This window comes from Diadema antillarum, unplaced genomic scaffold, assembly GCF_040938485.1.
Source record: "Diadema antillarum isolate AM-2024a unplaced genomic scaffold, OU_Dant_1.0 scf00000071, whole genome shotgun sequence".
Lineage (NCBI taxonomy): Eukaryota > Metazoa > Echinodermata > Echinoidea > Diadematoida > Diadematidae > Diadema > Diadema antillarum.
Genome location: NW_027270960.1, coordinates 6,555,493 through 6,575,565, shown reverse-complemented (window position 1 = coordinate 6,575,565; position 20,073 = coordinate 6,555,493). Strand labels below are relative to the sequence as shown.

At 39.8% G+C, this 20,073-nt stretch overlaps 1 protein-coding gene across 1 annotated transcript in view; it reads right to left on the bottom strand.

The window, feature by feature from the left end:
• Nucleotides 1-1,009: 1,009 nt before the first annotated feature.
• Nucleotides 1,010-20,073, bottom strand: part of LOC139717028 (Krueppel-like factor 6) — a 91,791-nt gene continuing 72,727 nt past the window's right edge. Inside the window, exon 3 of the mRNA XM_071628542.1 lies at nt 1,010-2,383. Coding sequence (XP_071484643.1) covers nt 2,208-2,383 — 176 coding nt within the window. The 3' untranslated portion in view covers nt 1,010-2,207. The remainder of the gene's footprint in view (nt 2,384-20,073) is intronic.

The following is a 20,073-nucleotide window of genomic DNA, read 5'->3' as shown; positions in this document are numbered from 1 at the left end:
ATAAAGTGAGAAAGGTGGTGACAATGACGATGGATGTTTCACTGTAAAATTAAAATCTATGAAAGTGACTTAATTTATCAACCTAGGAGGTGGGAATGTTGTTAGAGTCAAATTACAGTACTATGGCACGAGACGCTTCCATACTCTAAAATCCAATCAGACACACAGTCGATACACATAATAAAGAAAAACTTTTCACAGCTTACCAACTGGACATTGACAGAATCTATAAGAGATGGCTACTAAGGATACGAAGGCACTGCATGCCTACCGGACCTCAAAATGAGACGGGCATGCATCCTTCGCCTAGCAACGGGCGGGTAGGGCTCTAACCTCCTCCACGACTACGCTCTGCTCGCACTACGCCTATCTACATGAGAATGCATCCACGTTAGGCTGTCCTCCCCACCCCCTTCTCCTCCATGCACGCTGCTCGCCGTCCGGCTGCATTTCGGAGACAATAAATATACAGCCATCATCATGAGCAGGTACTTGTAATCTTCTCTAACTTGCTCCCTCTCTCTCACTTTCTCATTTTCTCATTCTCTCTCTCCTCTTTTTTTGTAATAAATGTTGAGAATCCACCACATGTGCTACTGGTCTGCATCATAAATGCAATCGCCAGACATCCCCACCGTCCCGCGTATCTGTGCTCCCGTTTCTGTGCCTCTTTGAGACTTGTTTGCGACCCGATCACTCGTGTCGTCTCATTACGGCATTTCCATTCCACTTTTAATACAGCACTCCATAATATCCAATCAGTGAATAATTAATTTTGCTCATCAAAATCCAATTTGTCAGATCAACAATTCATAATATGTCTGTTTCTATCAAACTCGTAGTAAATTTGTTCCGCAAACAACATTGGCCTTACACAATTCCTCTTCATTCCTGCAAATGGAAAACATGCTTTCATATATAGATATATAATGATTTCATCAGAATCAAGTTTTTGTAGATATTGATAATCATTTTGGAAGGATTCAATTTTGGGTAAAATACCAATGGTTATGCAGGCTGCATTCAGTGGTTCTAGTTCGCCAGTCCTGAAGGGCATAGATCTTTTCACAAATCTGGGAGCACATGTCACTCTGAGAATACAACACTCTTTCCCTGTCTGTCTTATCTTTCTAAGATTCCACCCTTGCGTCGCTCCATCGTTTTTGACAAAAACGATGAGGACAACCCCTGAAAACCACCCCATCAGGTCGAGCATACATAGTATGACACACATCACACAAGACATATAACAGAATGTCACCATACTGCAAAATGCTGGTTTCAGCAATGGCAACCTCCCCTCAAAGAGCCAGCTTATGATTCACATCACAACATTTCACGTGATCTACACTACATGGTTTTAATACTACGCTATCATTTTCTAATGCTACATAACTATAAATTGCTATTACTTTTTTATTGATTTTTTTAAAAATTTTTTTGCTACTAGTCTACATATGCAATCGTACTATAGTGCTTATCTAACAGAGCACCATCTCAACTACATGTTTGATATTCTACACGACACTGCGAGCTTTGTGATGGCGCTTTCGTCTGCTTCCGCGCCATCCTGGGAGTTGGGTTGACATCGAGCGATGAATCGAGACGTCCCCAACTGATCACTGGATACGAACTGTGCAGTTTTGTTGTTGTTGTTCTGTGGTTGGCACTTGTACCAGCGAATCTCAATGTAACATGGCTGACTGACTACACCATTGTCGTTTCTCTTCACAACCCCTCACTCGTAAACTTCTCGAAAGAAAACCGATTCTCTTTTTTTTCTAATTTTTTTGTTGTTCATTTTTTTTTGATAAGTTTATACTTTGAGAAGCTGTCATAAACAGTCAGTGCTTAATAAGGTCGAGTCACATATACTGTAGTTGCAATACACTGTCCTCTTTGAGAAATCAACGCAGTGGTATTGACATCACAATACGAACGAATAATGTACAGTGTGGCTCTGTAGCATGACGCAGTCCACATCAGATCCACCTAAGTCTTAAGGCTCAGAGCAAGAGAAAGATTTGTCCGTTCTTTCAAAAAAAGACGAAAGAAATGTCTCGGTCAAAAAATTCATGAAAGTACGAAGGGTTGTGTGTAGGATAATGGTCTTGGGAGACATCAAAAGTATAAAGTCGTCGGTAATGAACGCAAAACTCGCGTCGCCAGTGATACGTGACGGGGCGGGACCGTACGCTGGCGCTTCATCAGAGGTGGCGTTTCATGTGGAGTGCCAGATGATCCGATCGCGAGAAGCACCTCTCGCAGTGGGTACACTTGAAAGGCTTGGCCCCCGTGTGTTTGCGGTAGTGCCGCGTGAGCTCGTCCGATCGTGCAAACCTCCACTCGCATCCTTCCCACGTGCACTTGTACGGCTTTTCACCTGCGCATTGGAGAAAGAAAACAAAAATAGGAAAGTTGATTTAGAATGGATGTGATGAGACACACGTTTCAATTAAAGGTTGCACACATATTTAATATAAACATAAGTATCCTACGGGTCACTCACACCATGCTGTACATCCTCATTTGGCAGAGGTATCTTTAAAAGCGAAAGCGATACTCTTGACTTTGGTGGGAAGGATGAAGGTGGGTGTAGCATCACAAGTCGTACACGTGACGACGATAAAGAAATTCATTCACTTTGATCAAATGGGACCAGCCAGCACAACTTTTGCTTTCTGTCTGTACACCCCTGTTTCAGCTTTGAGCATCCTCCAAATCTCAACTGCTCTAATGGATAAAGGAAATATATGTGCCATGGACTTTGGCTAGTGTGTAGAACACTATGAGGTAGTTCTGCACCAATTAGCACTCAAAACTCACAAAGGGTTAAAAAAGGAAATGAATCAAAGATTACTAATCAATTCCCTTCCCCACAAGCCCAGGAGTCCTCCATTTCTTCAGTGCAGTGTCATTCTGTACAGCTAGCTAGCTGTGGTATGATGTACATGCTTTATACAGGGCAACCAGCCGAAACTGTGACTCCCGGGTCACCGAATAATTCAACCACTGAGGGAGCTGTTGGCGGGATGAAGAAAAGCGTGAAATGCTCGCCAAGGCACCCGAGAGCACTTGTCATGTGTACATCCTGCCTTGGCCTAAAATAGTCAATTTCTCTCGGCTGTTAATCCCTCACAGGTAGGCCTATATGAACATGGCATTTGAAAGGGCGAAGCTCACATCATTCACTTCAATGATCCCAGGAGCACAGTGTTACGAGGGAAGAGCAGGCAGAATTTCATATCGACAATAAGAAAAATAATTCTTTTTCTGAATGATGTACGGTCAGAGCAGTATTTCAAGTCATATTTTGGGTGATACGATATAATCAACATAATGACGTAATTCTTTTTCAGAACAGTCCTTGTTGACTAGATGTGTCATTCTTTGAAATTGCTCACAGCTAGCTGAAGTTGGTCTGCCTTTATTTCTTCTGAATTTTTGGTATGATAACAAAGCTTGAGGTCCAATTTTTTTTTCTTGTTTTAGTCTATATTTCATTGGCATAGAAAATATTTGTCTAACTCCTCTTGAATTTCTACTCTTGAAACCTATTTCAGGCTGCACATGTAAAAATGTGCAGGGAAATGCACATGTTCATCATTATTTGATATACCTCATAGGATCTTTCCACACTCAATAGAGTATAGATTTTGAAGCACAGAAAAAAATAAACAGCTATTAGTTGGCAACATTTTGATTTTTTTCCTGGCATATCCTTATTACATTAACCTTGCTATACATACATTCATGGCTGCCGCATCCAGGGCAAGGCATAATCAAAACAAATAGATCGATACAAGCTGCTCCCGCACTTCCACAAGATCCAATTTCTGCTCTAATTTAACGAGGGGGAAAAACAGGATACACTTCCTGTCTCGTTCGAGAAGCACCTTGCTTCTACCCTCGTGATTTGTCATGCATCAGGCCCTCTTCCTCTCCGCATGAAATTTTTGTTTTTGTTTTTTTCTCGAAGTACATTTTATTACATCACTTCGTCAAGAATTCAGAACCGCTCTTTCTCCGAGGATGAAAATCAGAGGAGGTGGAGTGTGAATGAGTAGTAGGAAGGGTGGCTTGCACACACGCTCAGTAATTGCATCAGTATAACATATCATAAGGTACATACAATGCTTCAATAATGACTATAGGAGTGTTCAGACAAACTTCTGTGAGTTACGTATGAACCATTCAAAAGCATTCAGACTCCAAGCTCCTCCTCCCACCCCCAACTTGACATACGAATTAAGTCTTACTCTTGAAAGACAGGGATATTGTGAAAGCCGAGCACTCTGTCACTGACGGATGTGCTTGTCAGTTTTGGAATAAGAGGTAGTGTCATCTCTAGCTGCGCACAAGAAATAATTGAAAAGTTTGTTCGCAAAAACAGATAAGTCCATTTTTGAAGATTTTGAAGTACGGTCTCTGTCATAAAGTACAAAATAATACCTTTTAAATGATATATTGTCACTAGATATATAGGTACATTTTTGAAGTTATGGTCAAAAGAAGCAAAACATATTATTCTCTGTATTTTTCTTGACCTTTAATCGCAAATATCTCAATTTAGCAAATATAGACTATCGGTTTTTGCGAACAAACTCTTTAATTCCTGACTAGTATCACCACATACACATAAAGGATAAGAACATTCACATAAACCAAACAACAGTGCATGGAAATGGTTTTATCATTGCACGCGATGCGCTCATACCACCATTTAAAGGTACAATATGAAATATCTATATCACCATGTGTCTGACGTATGTGCACACAACACCAAAAACAAACAACAAAAGTGGTCTCACAGGTCATACAATGCATTAAAATATAACTGTGATATTTATTGTGGAAGGCAGCAATCATATCTACATGAGACTAAGGGTGCATGAAAAGAGGACCAAACAGTTGGGCAGGTTTGTGGCTGAAAATGACCTTTCTCAATGCACATTCCTTGAACCATGTCATGACCAAGGGCATTGAATATCCTGTGAAATAACAGTGACACTTTAAAGGGGAAGTCCAGGCAATTTTCATAATTACACATTGTGTAGTACATATAAATCGACAGCTTCATGTTTAGATTTGTGGGATTAAATGTGGTCCATGAGCAGAGAAACAAATGCTCTGAAGACCCCAAACAATTTACACTGAACAAGGTAACAGTTTTACCATAAGAATGCATGAGAGGGGGCACACCATAAGAATAAGATTGTAAGAATTATGAATTCTTGAAATAGTGTATGTCTCCTGTAAAAACATGGCCATATCAGTTACAGCAGGCTCATTTCACTTTTTTTTTTTGAATACAAGTACTAACAGAGTTTTATAAGAAAAGTGCAACAGATCTTTCACTTTTGTGATGCATTCAGAAAATTTGCATAAGACACCTTTCCACTTAAAAGTGCATACAATACAACTGTATATGTGTTACAGGTAGAATGTATGGCTTTTTGCCTTGTAGTATGCACTAATTAGAAAGAATGCATGGTAAAAGTTAATTAAGAGAGCACCTATGTGTACCTACTGGTATGAAATGCTTTAATGAATTAATGCTGTCATTTAAATATGTTCCTGTGTAATATTCCTTGTAGCATTGCATATTTAATGAAGGGAAATTAGCAACTGCGCTACACGCAATTACTTGTAGTCTGTAGTGTACAAACTGCTTATTTCAATGCTGGTATTGCCCAAATGTGTCATGTGAGCGATACCAAAGGTTATGTCAGGAGTCTGTACATGAGACTACATCATAGTGGCCTGACTCGCTTTACCTGTTGTTCACTGTTGCGCCTTATTGAAGCATTCCTGTTATTTTTAATGACCTTGTCGGCACTCACCAAAAAACAGCATGATACTGATCTACTAGTCTGAAACTCAGGCTTACAACGATAAATAACCACTCTGACCTACACGTTATACACCGTTTATCTCTGTGTGAAAGCGATAGCAGCAACATGACATCAGTTTGAAGATTTTGTGTTTCTGAAAGATTGTATTCTATGAAGATGAAGGCACAGATATTGATGGACTGATCGATAATCATCAAAAGATTTGGACATGTGCTCCAAACTTAGGGATGACCTACATACATGGTACATCAAGCTTACTTTCAAACCCGGTTGAGCGTATCAATCTTTGACAATCTTTACGTCTTTACAAAGTAAGCACCGACAGCATGTCAACACTTGCAATCAGTCCAACAAGTGCTGACAAAACTATTTATGTGCAGACAATTTATGAAGGAAATACTTAGAATCGAGACTAGCCACTTTAGCCTCCTTAAGTCATCAGCGAGAATTGATTAAGCATTCACACTTCCTCCAGACTCTCAAAACCACGGCAACAGGAAGACAATTTCTTTCCAGTCTCCATTTTTTCCGCGAAAGAGAAGGATTCACGCAGACAGGCCTGCGTGTGCCTCTTCTCGCGGAGCTCGAAATCTTAATTCCAAATCCTGATTGGATGATGAGGAGACACGTCGCCCCCCCCCCCAAACAACTCATTCCCGTTTTTTCTCGATGGATTAATTCATTAAAATTTCGACACGTTGTCATTCACAACACTATAGTCAATTGAAGCACAACCGACTTACCCGATATGGTAATAACTTGCCTGCTGATAAGCCCTTTTTCCCCCCTATGTCTCCAAGCAAGAATATTCCCCAGCTCTTGTTATGAAATGCAAATAAGAACTACGCTTTCATAGAATATCTATCCCGGCGCTCTCTTCTTCGAAGTCCACTGAGTAGGAAATAGGCCTTTTAGAGCAACCAACGCTTAGAATATATATATGCGATAAGAATGCCATGTACTACTGTATCACTTCCCTGACTTTCACACTGCATTGCAAGACTGGAAAACAAATGAAGAAATGATGGAAGCTTTTCGGCTTTATTACCGGCTTCAAAAACGCACAAACAGGAAGCCACAGCTGTGTGCCCAGATTGTAGAAAGTGAATTAATGGTAGGGAATGGCATCATTAAAACAGTTCATAGTCATTTTGGTATTTTTCTTCCCAAGTGGGGAAAAAAAAGAACCAACACACAAACAGATCAAAATCTAATACATGTGGTAGTTAGTGGAGTATGCGCTAAAGCACATTTTATGGCCCGATTTGTTTTTTTTTTTAATGCTACTCCTTTAAAAAAAAATTATGTGGTTTTATAAATCATACTGGTGAGGAGTAGCATGTTCATAAAACACACTCAAATATTATACCAACTTTTATATAACCAAGGTTGCTTTTGTGAAAACTAGGATTATCTGAGTCTTGCCTGTTATCAAAGTATTCAAATACACTGAGAATGAACAAGTACATGGATTAGGTAGTTAGGTCCTCAAAAAAAAAACATAACTGTGAATATCAAAGCATTAGCAATCTGACCTATCTTCTGACCGATTGCCAAATTACAAGTGCTCACATTTCATACTTCATCTTGTCTTGTTTCACCATTCTAGAATATATTTAGTTTGTTGTAGACCATGATTCTATGTGCCATATTGTGATAAAGAACTCATGATTTTGAGCAGTCACAAAAACTGAAATAAAAAAATAATAAAAATATGCACATCAATTCATTTCATCATAAATAAATTATCCATGAATGAGATAGAGGCTTCACAATATGTATACAGAGTTACAGTTTACTTTCATAATGAAATCAATTTTAACTCAAAATGTCAGATCTTGTTTTGCAGGAAAAGTCCATGTGCCAGTCTATTATAATGCATGGATCATGAAATTCAGAACAGCATTAGGCAACAGGAGTGATAGTGACAAAGCTTGTCAGTCTCAATATTGAGAGTGGCAGTGGGGGCATGCAGACTGAGGGATTTATCACTCTGATCCTCTGTATGGGGTGCATTCCTAGTGAAGCTTTACATCCAAATTTAAATTCTTTGACAACAACAAAATCTAGACGAATGGGTAGCCTTGTCCATTGGCCACACTATTGAGATTATATCTACATCTTCCATTGTCTCAAACATTGACCATTTGTCCTTGACTTAGACTTGGACAGTGCGTCCATTGGACAACAGCTCTCCCGACAACCAGTTCTCCCTTTGTCTTGCCGAGGCGCGATATTATACTTGTTTGTCGCGAGTAAAAACCGATATCGACCTTGAACTAATTTCAGTGAATGAAATCGCTTGAGACAACACTGCAATGACAATGAATGACAACGCGCTCGATCAGTCATGTGAGCGTAACACAAGTGTGGTATACTGCAAAATACCCTGTACGGTGACTCGTAGCATGGCTGGCAGGAAGGGGAGGGAAAGGAGGGGGAAGAGGAAGAAGAGGGAAAGTGTGTCGACATAGTCACATCAATGAATGTAGCATTCCCGCATTTCGCCGTCTCTGAGTGGGGGAATATTGGCATGCTGTACACTCTATGAGAGGCATGCATTTGGAGGAATATAATTAATTACTGCTTATGCTGGCACATTTGACAGACCTAGTTATTGATGATACATGTGGAAAGGACATCTTGAAATCTACCCCTCGCTGTGTACACTCACAACATCTGTATATTTCTCTTACCATTTATATGTCAATCTCTCCCTCTCTCTCTCTTCCTCTCTCTGATTAATGGTGGGAAGGTTGCAACCTCAGTTACTGTCTGAAAACATGGACCTTTTTATTTCATTTTTTTCCCCTTTGCTTTCTCTTTGCATAAGTTTGCACAGGTAGATATGCATCAGATATCAAACAGCACGCCTAGGTCGCTAGACGGGGCGGCCTAGAATGCAAACAGGACAGGCGTAGGAAACAACGCTTATGCAAAGAATGACATCACTCTGCTTTGAAAACCAATATTTGTCTGTCTTGCAAAGATTAAGTGAGCAAGAGGCAGACCCGTTCACATGACAAATATGATTCCGAACAATGATTTCTTGTACTGTATCATAATTCTAACTGCTCAACCCTTCTTTTGAAACATCAATAAGTTGTGTATAAACTGTAGTAACCAATGCATGGATTCAATAGCACATGATAGCTCTTGTGAAGGAAGGATGGCTTATACTGGTGTTCTTAAACCTGCTGTCTCAGTTTTTCTCACGTGGTCAAATCATATTTTCATCAGCTCTACTTCCTTTTCTATGCCTAGTTCCTTCAAGATATTATGAACACTCTGGCATTCTCTTGGAAACATTAGCCCATTTCATGATTTTCCATTCCCTCCCCATACTTATTATATACAAAGCCAAATACAGAGCACAATATTGAATAAAACTGTGTCAACATCAGGGCCTGACATTGAAGAAGAGACTGGCTTAGTCATTAGGTGTGCAGGTCATTATGTAACCAGCCTGTCATTCTGGTTACCGTGGATACAATGCGTGGGTGAGTAAGTTTGCAGGGAAGAGACAAAGTTCATTGCGTGGGATTTCTAGCCAAGTTTGACTTGTTGGTGTCCTTCCATTAATTGCAGTCTTATCTCACTCTAATATCTGTCAATGGCTTCATTTTTCCGATTTTGGGGGTTATAACTGACAAAAAACAAATACACATGGTGAAAAAAAACTATTGCACAAATTACAGTCAAATCTTTTTTTCCCCCCTCATACTGCTGAAGATTTCATATCATCCTAAATCAACAGCTTCATCGACATATTGTATATCTTTTCAAGTCCAATATTTTACACTACAGGAAACTCAAAAGATGTTTATACATCTGATTCAAAACAATTCATGACCTGTAGACCTACATTACCATCAGATTCCACAGACTATGTACAAAATACTGTCATTCTTCAAAAGTGGCCATTTGTTACATTGATAGGAAGCAAGCAAGTAGGCAAGTAAGTAATAAAAAAAAATGCTTCAATGTTCTTGTCTATTTGCGTCCACATCTGCCAGCTTACTGTAAAACGAGGAATGTTTGAGTGCATTTTAAGTTCGAGAATTTCGCAAGCACCAAGATTCGCGAAATTAAAATGCACGCAAAATTTCTTGTCTACACTATATGCATTGAACGCCAGTGCCAATTCACAAAAATTTCATGCCACGAAAAAGGCTGTCAGCTCCAGTTCACGAAAATTTCGTGCCACGAATATATCATGTTTTACAGTTTGCCAACAGACAAGTGTCATGGGCTAATCAGTTTCATTGTTTAATTGCAAAGTGGATCTAACTACAGGCAGAGTAAGACATTGTCATGCACATGACCCAATTTCGTTTGAACGGTGTCAAGTTGGACTGTCTGCTCACGGTACCCTCCTGCTGGTAGACATGACAGCCAAAAACATACACGTAATATTTCACGACCAAGCACAGGGCTAGCAAGTGACCAGCATAAATGTATTGTATGTATACGTACATACTCCTGCACTGCTTTAATATCATTTAGTGCTCTCATCTACTGCATACGAGACAACTGTCACTAAGAATTTTGCAGATGTGCGGGTAGCATGAATCATCCATAAGATATCACCATACAAGCTATACTTTAAAAAGGAAATTCTTCCTTTGACCCCTCCCCATCTTATATTTTCCAAACAAGGGTGTGGGTATGGATCATTGAAAAATCAACATCACAATCTTTTAGTTCATCTTATCTCTGCAATCTTCACCTGGACTGCACGTTATATGATATATCTTTGCTATATTCCTCAATGAGTCACACACTTATGAGATAAGGATTTTTATCTATGTTGATATAGCATGCGGAGTTATTGTTTTAAACTGATTGTCAAGAGCCCAAACCAGTATACCAGGCCTGTCTTCCTTGTACAGTATCATTTAAATTATTGGTCAGACAATGACAATTTTAACAAGGAAAATAAACACACCTTTTAAACATTGATCACAGGTGCTTGAGCAAAGGTATAAATGGTACGTCTGCACATACACACAGGGCACGACATGGAGTGTATGAACTGTAACTGCATGTCAAATTGACATACACATAGACCCTAAAATGCAGGTGCTACAACTGGTTGTACATGATAACTTCATGCATTCAGAGGCAGAATTAGACCATTACAGTTGTACTCTGATCTCCTTTAGGAAAAATAGCTTCAACTACAATGAAGAGACAATATCGTTTGAATTAAAAGTAGCAACAATGTTGAGTTGACATGACAAATGGCAATCTCAGTGAGGGGGGGGGGGGCAATGGAAATGGCATATATATCATTGAGATAGAGACAATGAATAGCAGATTCTATTCATTTACAACAGTATATAGGCACATGTGTGCTGTGAAGACTACAAACGTAAGTTGTAAATGGTGATGATGTAACAATGAATGTAATGCTACCAATGATATCCAAGGATTTACAACCTAATGAGCCCAGTGAGGATCAATGGACTACACTGTATCAATGACAGGGGGTTTCACATGGTTCAGGCCAGGGAGGTGCTTCCACCTCCCTGGTTCAGGCTGCTAGTACAGAATTCAAAGGCACAGTGTTTGTCGATCAGATTGAGATGAGGACTCGAGGATTAGGCACGTCACCTCCAACATAAGAGACGGAAGATTGGCAGAGCTAGGGTACAATAGAAATCTGGACAACATGATCCAAGGAATCCTTACAAATCATGGTTGTAAAGGGGCATGAGATTCCAGGTCAGTAGGAGAAAGGATGGAAGAGGGAGAGGAAGAGGGAGGGGGTGGTGCAGAGAGGTACTAGAGGCCGAGACTATTGAGTCGGGTCATCGCAAATGAGTTCCAAGATTGCTCTGATCAATAGACCATGTCAATGCGGTTTAACATGAACAATAATGTGGAGATGATTTATTTCTGAGAATCAGGGGAGAGGTGTGGGAACAGGAATTCGCCCGGTGGTGTAAACGTCATTCCAGGGACGCACGAAAGATGAATGAATGGGTGGATTGAATGAAAGGTTTGGGTGCTGATGAATGAATGCAGGAATGGATGATTGATGGGAATGGATGGATGGAGGGATGGGGAAATAAGTGTGTCCATTACAACATCGATAGTGGTACGCATGAGAGTATGAACTGTTCCTCAATCTATCTAGTATCTTTGAATTGCACCACGTGGCAAAGAGGATCAAATAATGTGCAAGATGTCAAAATCTATTCAGAAGGTGAGAAAAATTTTCTCAGTGCTCCTAATAACTTCACAGCTCTTCATGAAAATACACATATCTACATGTTATGCCTTCAATGCTGCTACTGAAAAGGCTGTTATTTTTGCCTGGGTCTTATTTTCAAGAATTTCAAAAATCACTGCTGGGCAGCAAATTTAACAACACATAAAAATATCTTCTAATACAATGAAGTGGCATGCACTTACGATAGTTTCACTGTCAATTACACTGCGAAAACAACACCTCGCCAAAATGTATGTGACTACCTTATTTGCACAAATATCTGCAGGTGAATATATTAGCTTTTACAGTATATCACGAAAGCACTTGGGTTTCCTTGGCTGCAACATTTTGAAGTCCTAGCTTACAAATTACAACTCTAAGGCAAATAATTATAGACCCATAGAATTCACAATTGTTGAACCTGCCATAGGTAATATATGTTCATGCATGCAGCATATGATCACCTCTCTGAAAGAATAAGTTTGTGACTTTACCCTCAGTAACAATCTTTTTTTTTAATAAACCAATTCATTTTTTCCCAACCACAGAAGACCTCTTCTGCATCAAAAAAACAGGAAGGATGTAGGCGGATATCATAGAGTTCCGCTAAAAAAAACCCCTGAAGAATGGGTCCTTCTAAACTGCCCTTTTCCACTCATATCGCATCCTGTCCATTTTTTTAGTCGGTAACATTGCCCTCGAGGTTGTGGAGGAATTATCTCACATATCGCAATGAAGATATCCTGGAGGTATTAAAGACAAACCGCATCCGCCTTTAGTCCCCCGGAATATGGCTGGCCTTTTACTTGGTGGTGCTTCTCAGCCAGATAAACAGGCATTACCATCTGCTCACTTTCAACATGCAAAGTGACTTGAAACACATGGTTTTGTTTATCCATGCAATTCTTGCAATGAATACAACAATCTGAATAAAACAAATAACATCTAAAACAAATGATTAAACTCTAGAACAGACATCTTCAGTAAGCAGCAATTGTCAATTCTTTCTATGCAGGTAGAGTGAAATACTGTACACCTTGAAAATATGGTGATGAAGAGATAATACATCAAAGAGGCTAAGGGCCAAGTCATGTGACACCATAGCGTATCCTTGTAATAACTATCATGAGGTCACGAGGTGTCCTTTCCACCCGATCACACCGACAATGATGGGCCATTCATTCCGAATGTTCAGGGGGAAGTTCAATAATGTTGGTGACATTTACCTGGGAGGCACAAAACCCGAGTTGTCCTTCGAGATGAGCAAGAGAAGAAAGGGGATGTTGGCAGGGATGAATTACCACGCATCAAATCGAGGAAAGACATAAATTAATAATACTGAATCAACGGCGTGTCTCTGTCACTACCTCTCTACATCAAAGCAAAACCCTCTCTCTCCCCCCCCCCCCACCACTTCCCATCTCCATTGGAAAGATGGGATCTGAGGTGAGGAGCGATACACATGCACTGTCCATTTCGAAACCAAGGACTAAATAAAGATCTCTAGACCCACTTCGGCATAGGCCCATATTAAGCACATCTTGCACTATTTGACGAGCACTAACTATTGATTGGTAGACAATCTTAAAGGGTGTGTACAGTTCTGGTTGAGGTGTGGATTTAGCTTTTATAGTTTTGCAAGATATTCAGAAACCACTCTATGAGATGTCAAAGAGCATGCAATTCTAAGGGGTATCAAAAGTTTATTTGATGAAAATCGGTTTTGAAATGGCTGAGATATCCAAAAACAAGGTGAAACAAAGAGATCCTAATAAAAGGCGTTGCCTGTCGCCTTTTATTATTATCACTTTTTGGGATATCTCAGCCATTTGAAAACCAATTTTCATCAAATCAACGTTGAATCCTTCTTAAAATTTGCATGCTCTTTCATATTTCATAAAAGGTTTCTCATTATCTCACTTAGGAATGTTATAAACCTGAATCCCCACCTCAACCAGTACTGTACAGTCCCTTTAACATATACAGCTTAAGTCTTCTCACAGGTAATCAATCACAGCCTGTTTTGGATCAAGAGATCAGCTCCTATTCTCCTTGGGTCATCCCAATAAATCCTTCTGATTACCGACACACATGAAGCAGCTATCACAAGCAAGTCTCTGAAGAGATTAAATGCAATCCATATCAAGTATATGATGTATTACATACACTTATTGCAGAATAGATGATTTTACCCTTTTATACATTCCTCTAGAAAAAAAAGTAACTTGTGTGCCATTGTGTTAACATTGTACTTGCTTTGTGTGGTTTGACTCATGCCTGCATCATCCAACTCTGAGGATTTGTTTCCATGGATACCACATCAATTGTCCAAATCCATGCAAAGTATGAAAGTTACAGCTTCTTCCCATCCAAGAGTAAAAGTTGACTTCGTAAGAAACCACTAGGAGCTGAAGGGTTAAGACTTCTCCTGATGTAACTTTCCTCAGGGTGTACAAAGGCATTATTTAAATTATTGCGTTACTACAGCTACGCCAAATTCACAATTTTGACGGATTGTGTAAAGTTACCGAGACCCTGTATATTCTTTTGCACAACATTCCTTCTCAGATGTCAGGTTTACGCCGTACGGGGATAGCCAGCCAGTTCTTGTTTGCACACGCGTCTGGCGTCCTAGACAATTTGATCAGCTAGAGAGGAAATTCCCCCCCCCCCCCAACTTACCCGCACGGCCAAGGCGAAACGAGTATCATCACCGCCCGAGCACGACTGGGATGACTTCCCACACTCAAGATAATCACGAATATTGGAGGATGAGGACAGGGAGAGCATCATTATACCGGAGGATTGCTCCCATCTTGGTGGCTCCATTCTCGGAAAGACTTAACCATCTCGTAAATGACGCCCCCCCCCCCCCCCCCCCACACACACACAGACACAAACAGAAAAAAAATAACCAGACAGCAGAGCTGATTTTACGTGCCTTCTCAAACAGGGATAATAACAGAGAGAGAGGAAAAAAGGGGGAGGTAGAAAGGAAGGCAAGGAGAGAAGGATGGAGAGGTAAAGAGAGGGAGATAGATAAAATATCAGGCAACAAAAGGGTATCTCATCTGTTGCATTAGATACCCCTGGCAGTGTTATATACAGAGGAATACATAGCCAGAAATGGATGAGTCTTGAAGAGAATATGATGACCAAAGATGAAAATGAATATGCATGAATGCATATATCTTGTGGAATCAAGCGCAAACTGTCAGTGAAAAAATTATCATAACATAATGATGGCAGAATGTTATGGGATGGGTTAAAAAAGGATCACAATGAACATAGACCAGTGGACAGATGAACAGAAAATGGAAATAGTGAAGTAGATCAACAAGATGATAAATATATATAGGCCGACAGATAAACCTGCCAATTGATAGGCATATAGATATATATAGCCAGAAGGATAGACAACCAAAGATAACACAGCCTGGTGAAAATGAACGAGAATGATATATCAGTATGGGAATATGTTTGAGGCCTCAACGGGCAATCAGACACAGGCTGTGCGCTGGTTGATGGCATGTTGTGAAAAGCACAGAGGCAAAATAAGCATTCACTGAAATGCCTACTTCACTTCATGAAGAGAAATAGAAACTGAAAGGGGAAGAGAGAAGGGAAGAGAAAAAAATACTATACACACCATCAAGTTCACCACAAATGGTCTGTGAAAGCACAATTATTTGCGGTATGCCAGCAATGCGACATGGGGGTGAGGGAGCAAAGCTGAGTACTCTGGAACCCTTCTGTCTGCTAGTGGGGCATTTTATGCCTCTCTGGAAGTGCAAGTAAATGATTAAACAGGCATTTTTGGAGGACCATATCTCCTCTATACGCCAGGATCACCCCTTTCATCACTAACCCTGCGTTCAAACCAGATCCCTTGTCTCTGGGATGGTTAGGAGAAATCTTGTCTTTTCTACGACTGACCGTCCATACTAGCCGTCCAATGTTCCCGATCTGCCTGCACAGTTCTGCCATATCGGCCATGCATGGATGAGGCGCACACTGCCATTTAATACCAGAGTTGCACATGCTCATGTGTGATGAATACTGCTGGGCACTATCAATTACGAACCAGCGGTCACTCTCCCCTCCAAAGTTTGTTCCCTAACTCAACACGTTATGCAGGGACACAGAAGGATGTCCCCTTTGAGCCTCTCCACATAATAGTCTTGAAAGATGGGGGATGTTTCCCGAGACGCGGGAACTACCGGTAGTCTGAATGGGTGTACAGGACCCACTGCTACGGTTGTCACTATCATCACCATAGCACCATCATCAGATTCTGTCACTTTAATCCCTGAATCATCATCACCATTTCCAAGTTGCTATATTATGAATATTCCAGGGCCCATATGCCATATGATAGCAAGTCAACCTTTTCACGAATCAGGACTTCCAAACAGTTTTGCAAGATGTTAGATTTGTGATCATGGCATTAAGCAATGGACTGAGAAATCGGGAAGTGCATGCATCTATTCACACAGTAGGAATGCCAATACCTTGTACTGCATATATGTGCATGTCATATTCATGTTGGGGTTCAGAGTTTATACTTTCACATGTTGCTATGTTTGCGAATATTACCCTCCTTGCAAAAGTCTAGAAAATAAAAACTCTGTGAAATATACAATGTAGGCCTGTAGAGTAGTATGTAACAAGAGTGCAAAAAAGTAATTTGAATCACAATTCACACCACACACTTTTTCTGTGTGTGTGCGAATGGGCCTTTAATATATCAGTGTACATTACACTCTGACCGTCAGAAACAGGTTCTGAAGGTCATCTTCATTACATGTTAAGATGAAACTTCAAAGTTAGTTCCATTACAAAATTGTCTCAAAGTGACACGAACGAACTGCATCCTTGCTGGTATGAAATTCCTGTCGATGGCGGCATACACGCAAAGTATAGCTCATGAAATGAATATCTCCCAAGAACCCTGTTTTAAGTTGTATTGCTTATTTGTACACAATAACAAGCCACTAAAACTACACATAGAATTGCCACACCGATCGGTCGGATTGACAGTTGTCTCTTTTTACATTCAATTGAATATGAAATAAAAGCACTGCAAGAAATTAACCGCATGGCCTCTTCACTTACTGGCTATAATTTCTTAATAAAGTGCAATCAATTTCTTAATAAAGTGCAATCAATTTCTTAATAAAGTGCAATAAAGAATATTTACAGAGTAATCTAATTCTGCCATGATTTCACAATCAAGCATTCATTCATTCAGCCTTTATTTTAGATCCATGTCAAAAAGAACTGACTGGGTACCAGTAGCTTGGTCTGTCTTGTCAATATACAACCATACAATAGCACAGTACATTACTCTAAGTGGTAGAAAATACTGCTGGCAGAAAAGATCACCAGCAGAAAACATCACTAGTATCAAAGACCACTTGTAGAAAATACCACTGGTATAAAACATCATTGGTAGAAACATCACTGGACTGGTAGAAACATCACTGGTATAGAACATCACTGGTATAAAACATCACTAGTATAAAACATCACTGGTATAAAACATCACTGGTATAAAACATCACTGGTATAAAACAACACTGGCACAAAATATCACTGGTATAATAAAAACATTACTTGTAGAAAATATTTCCTAGCATAAAACATCACTGGTACAGAATGTCCCTAGTACTGTAGTAGTAGAAAGCATTGCCAGTACACAGTTGCACTAGTAGAATTAGAAAACATCGGGGTGGGTAGAAAACATCCCTGGTATAAGTTTACATTTAATAGTGGAGAATGAACTCGGTACCAGCTGTCATTACGCACTTTGATGACAGAATGATATACTTCCTTTAGTTATGATCCCAGGAGATTTAAAAAAGCAGAAGAAGTAAGACACACACAAAAAAAATCTGAAAGATAAATCAGTGGAATGGCAATATCCCAAAACAAAGAAGCTTTTCATTTCACATTTGCTGTTTGTCCCTTCTTGGCTATTAATCCTTTGGGATGATATTCTACAAACTCCTCAGGCTCTGCACTGGGCAAAATCCTTCCCTGTAGCCAAAGGATTGTCAATTATGTTACAGAAGATAGGATATAGATTAAGAAAAAAAATCTGAAAGAAGGGAGAGTGAGAGTGAGCATGTATGTGTGTGTGTGTGTGTGTGTGTGTGCGAATGAATGAAATACAGACGGCAAAATAGTTACAGAAAAGAGAGCTTTCAAACGGAAGAGTTATTACTTTTCAAGACAAAAAGAAGCAACAGATGTTAACAAAAATTTTTATCAATTTGAACCGCATCCAGCATATATTTCTGCCAAGGATCCACTGTCAAAATCGAGACATTTCTCATCACATTTCACGACCTGTTTGACAGAAGAAGGATGAGTCTGTAATTTTCATTCTGCAAATATGATTTCTCCAACAGATGTTATTTTGGATCTGTGTGCTTCTTTGAACACGAGAAAGGGATGAGTATGTTTACAGGTACAAATATTATACTTTCCATATGGCACCAAAAGAAGAGAGGATTTTACATTCAGTATTGTTTCATATTCTGTTTCAGTAACCTACAAACAACTTAAAAAAAAGAGTGGAACTTAACTTGACTACATGTAGATGATCATTCTACCGATTTTACAGATTCGAGAATGATGCTACTCTGTAAATACTATCAACAAAATGTGCAGCATTCTCGTGTCGCATTGTTTTACTTCTGCATGCAAGTTACATAATCAATATTACGCATGAAGCATTCCAAGAACAAAAATTGAAAGAGTTTTCCTTGAAAATAAAGAGACTAATGTCAGTGCTGTAACTGAGGTGAAGCTTTATTCATCTGGCCTGGGTTCTTGAAATTACTGTCAGTACTCATCGAATGAAAGATCAAGTATTAGCAAAATAAACAAATCTGTGATTGGAACAAGCAGTCAAACAGTAACGACACAAACATCTTTGGAATGACAACTAACAACCACTTCCATCTAACTTTTACTCTGAATATATTTACTGTTCATGCACACAGGACCAAAAGATTTCCCGGGAAGATCACATTTGTCCATTGCTCCAATTTTGCGTGTTATCGATTACAAACTGGATCATGGTACATATGTATTGAATTACAGCGTAGCAAAAAGAAGACATTTGATAGTACAACAACGACGACAACAAAAATGAAGATAATAACCTTAGCTGACAACAGAGGCTCAACAGACAAATGATTAATCTTAATCTCAGCAATTCATTTGAGGTCGTTCACACAAGTCACAAGGGCGGATGGGTGGCAGGAATGTCATATGTGACCCAGGACACACCAGTTTAAACGGGGACAAACTCATTAAGTTGCAATGGTATTGATAACGAGCCGCGTTGTATCGTCCTCCTCTGCCATTGAGGCAATGAATTAGACATTCGACCCCGTTAATGTGCGAAGACAGCGCAAAGGAAATGGCACATCGTAGCTCATTGCACAAGGCGAACATTCCATTCTAATGGCACGACAAATATTTCTGGATTTAGTGACTGCGATTCCCAACACATAATGCGATTGCTGTTGTTGTTTTTCTTCTTTCTGTGGGTTTGTTCGTTTGTCTTTATGCAATTTATCATGCATGGAAACCATTTAAATTCCTTTTGGGTTTTTGTTTCGTAAGCTTGACATGTTACGTTTGTTCTTTATGCATTTGAAGCCTCCAGAGATAACGGTTGGCCAATGCCCCGGGCCTCCATACCTCGCTTGATGACCTAATTGTCTTAATTGGTCACCAGATCACGGCCTGAATTGGTGGTCATGCACGACATCCTCCATCTCCTCTTTCTCTGCCGGCTATTCAAGCAATGCGTCCACGTCTCTCATTGCTAGTTGGCATGTTTCGCAGCATTTGATTCTCAACTTCCGCCATGAGCACCGAGGACCATTTGAGAAGCGATACTGATACCACCCATGTAACTGCCAGCCAAGAAGTAGAAAGTTAATGGGAAACTTCCACCAGCATTCTCTTTCAAAGCCACAAATA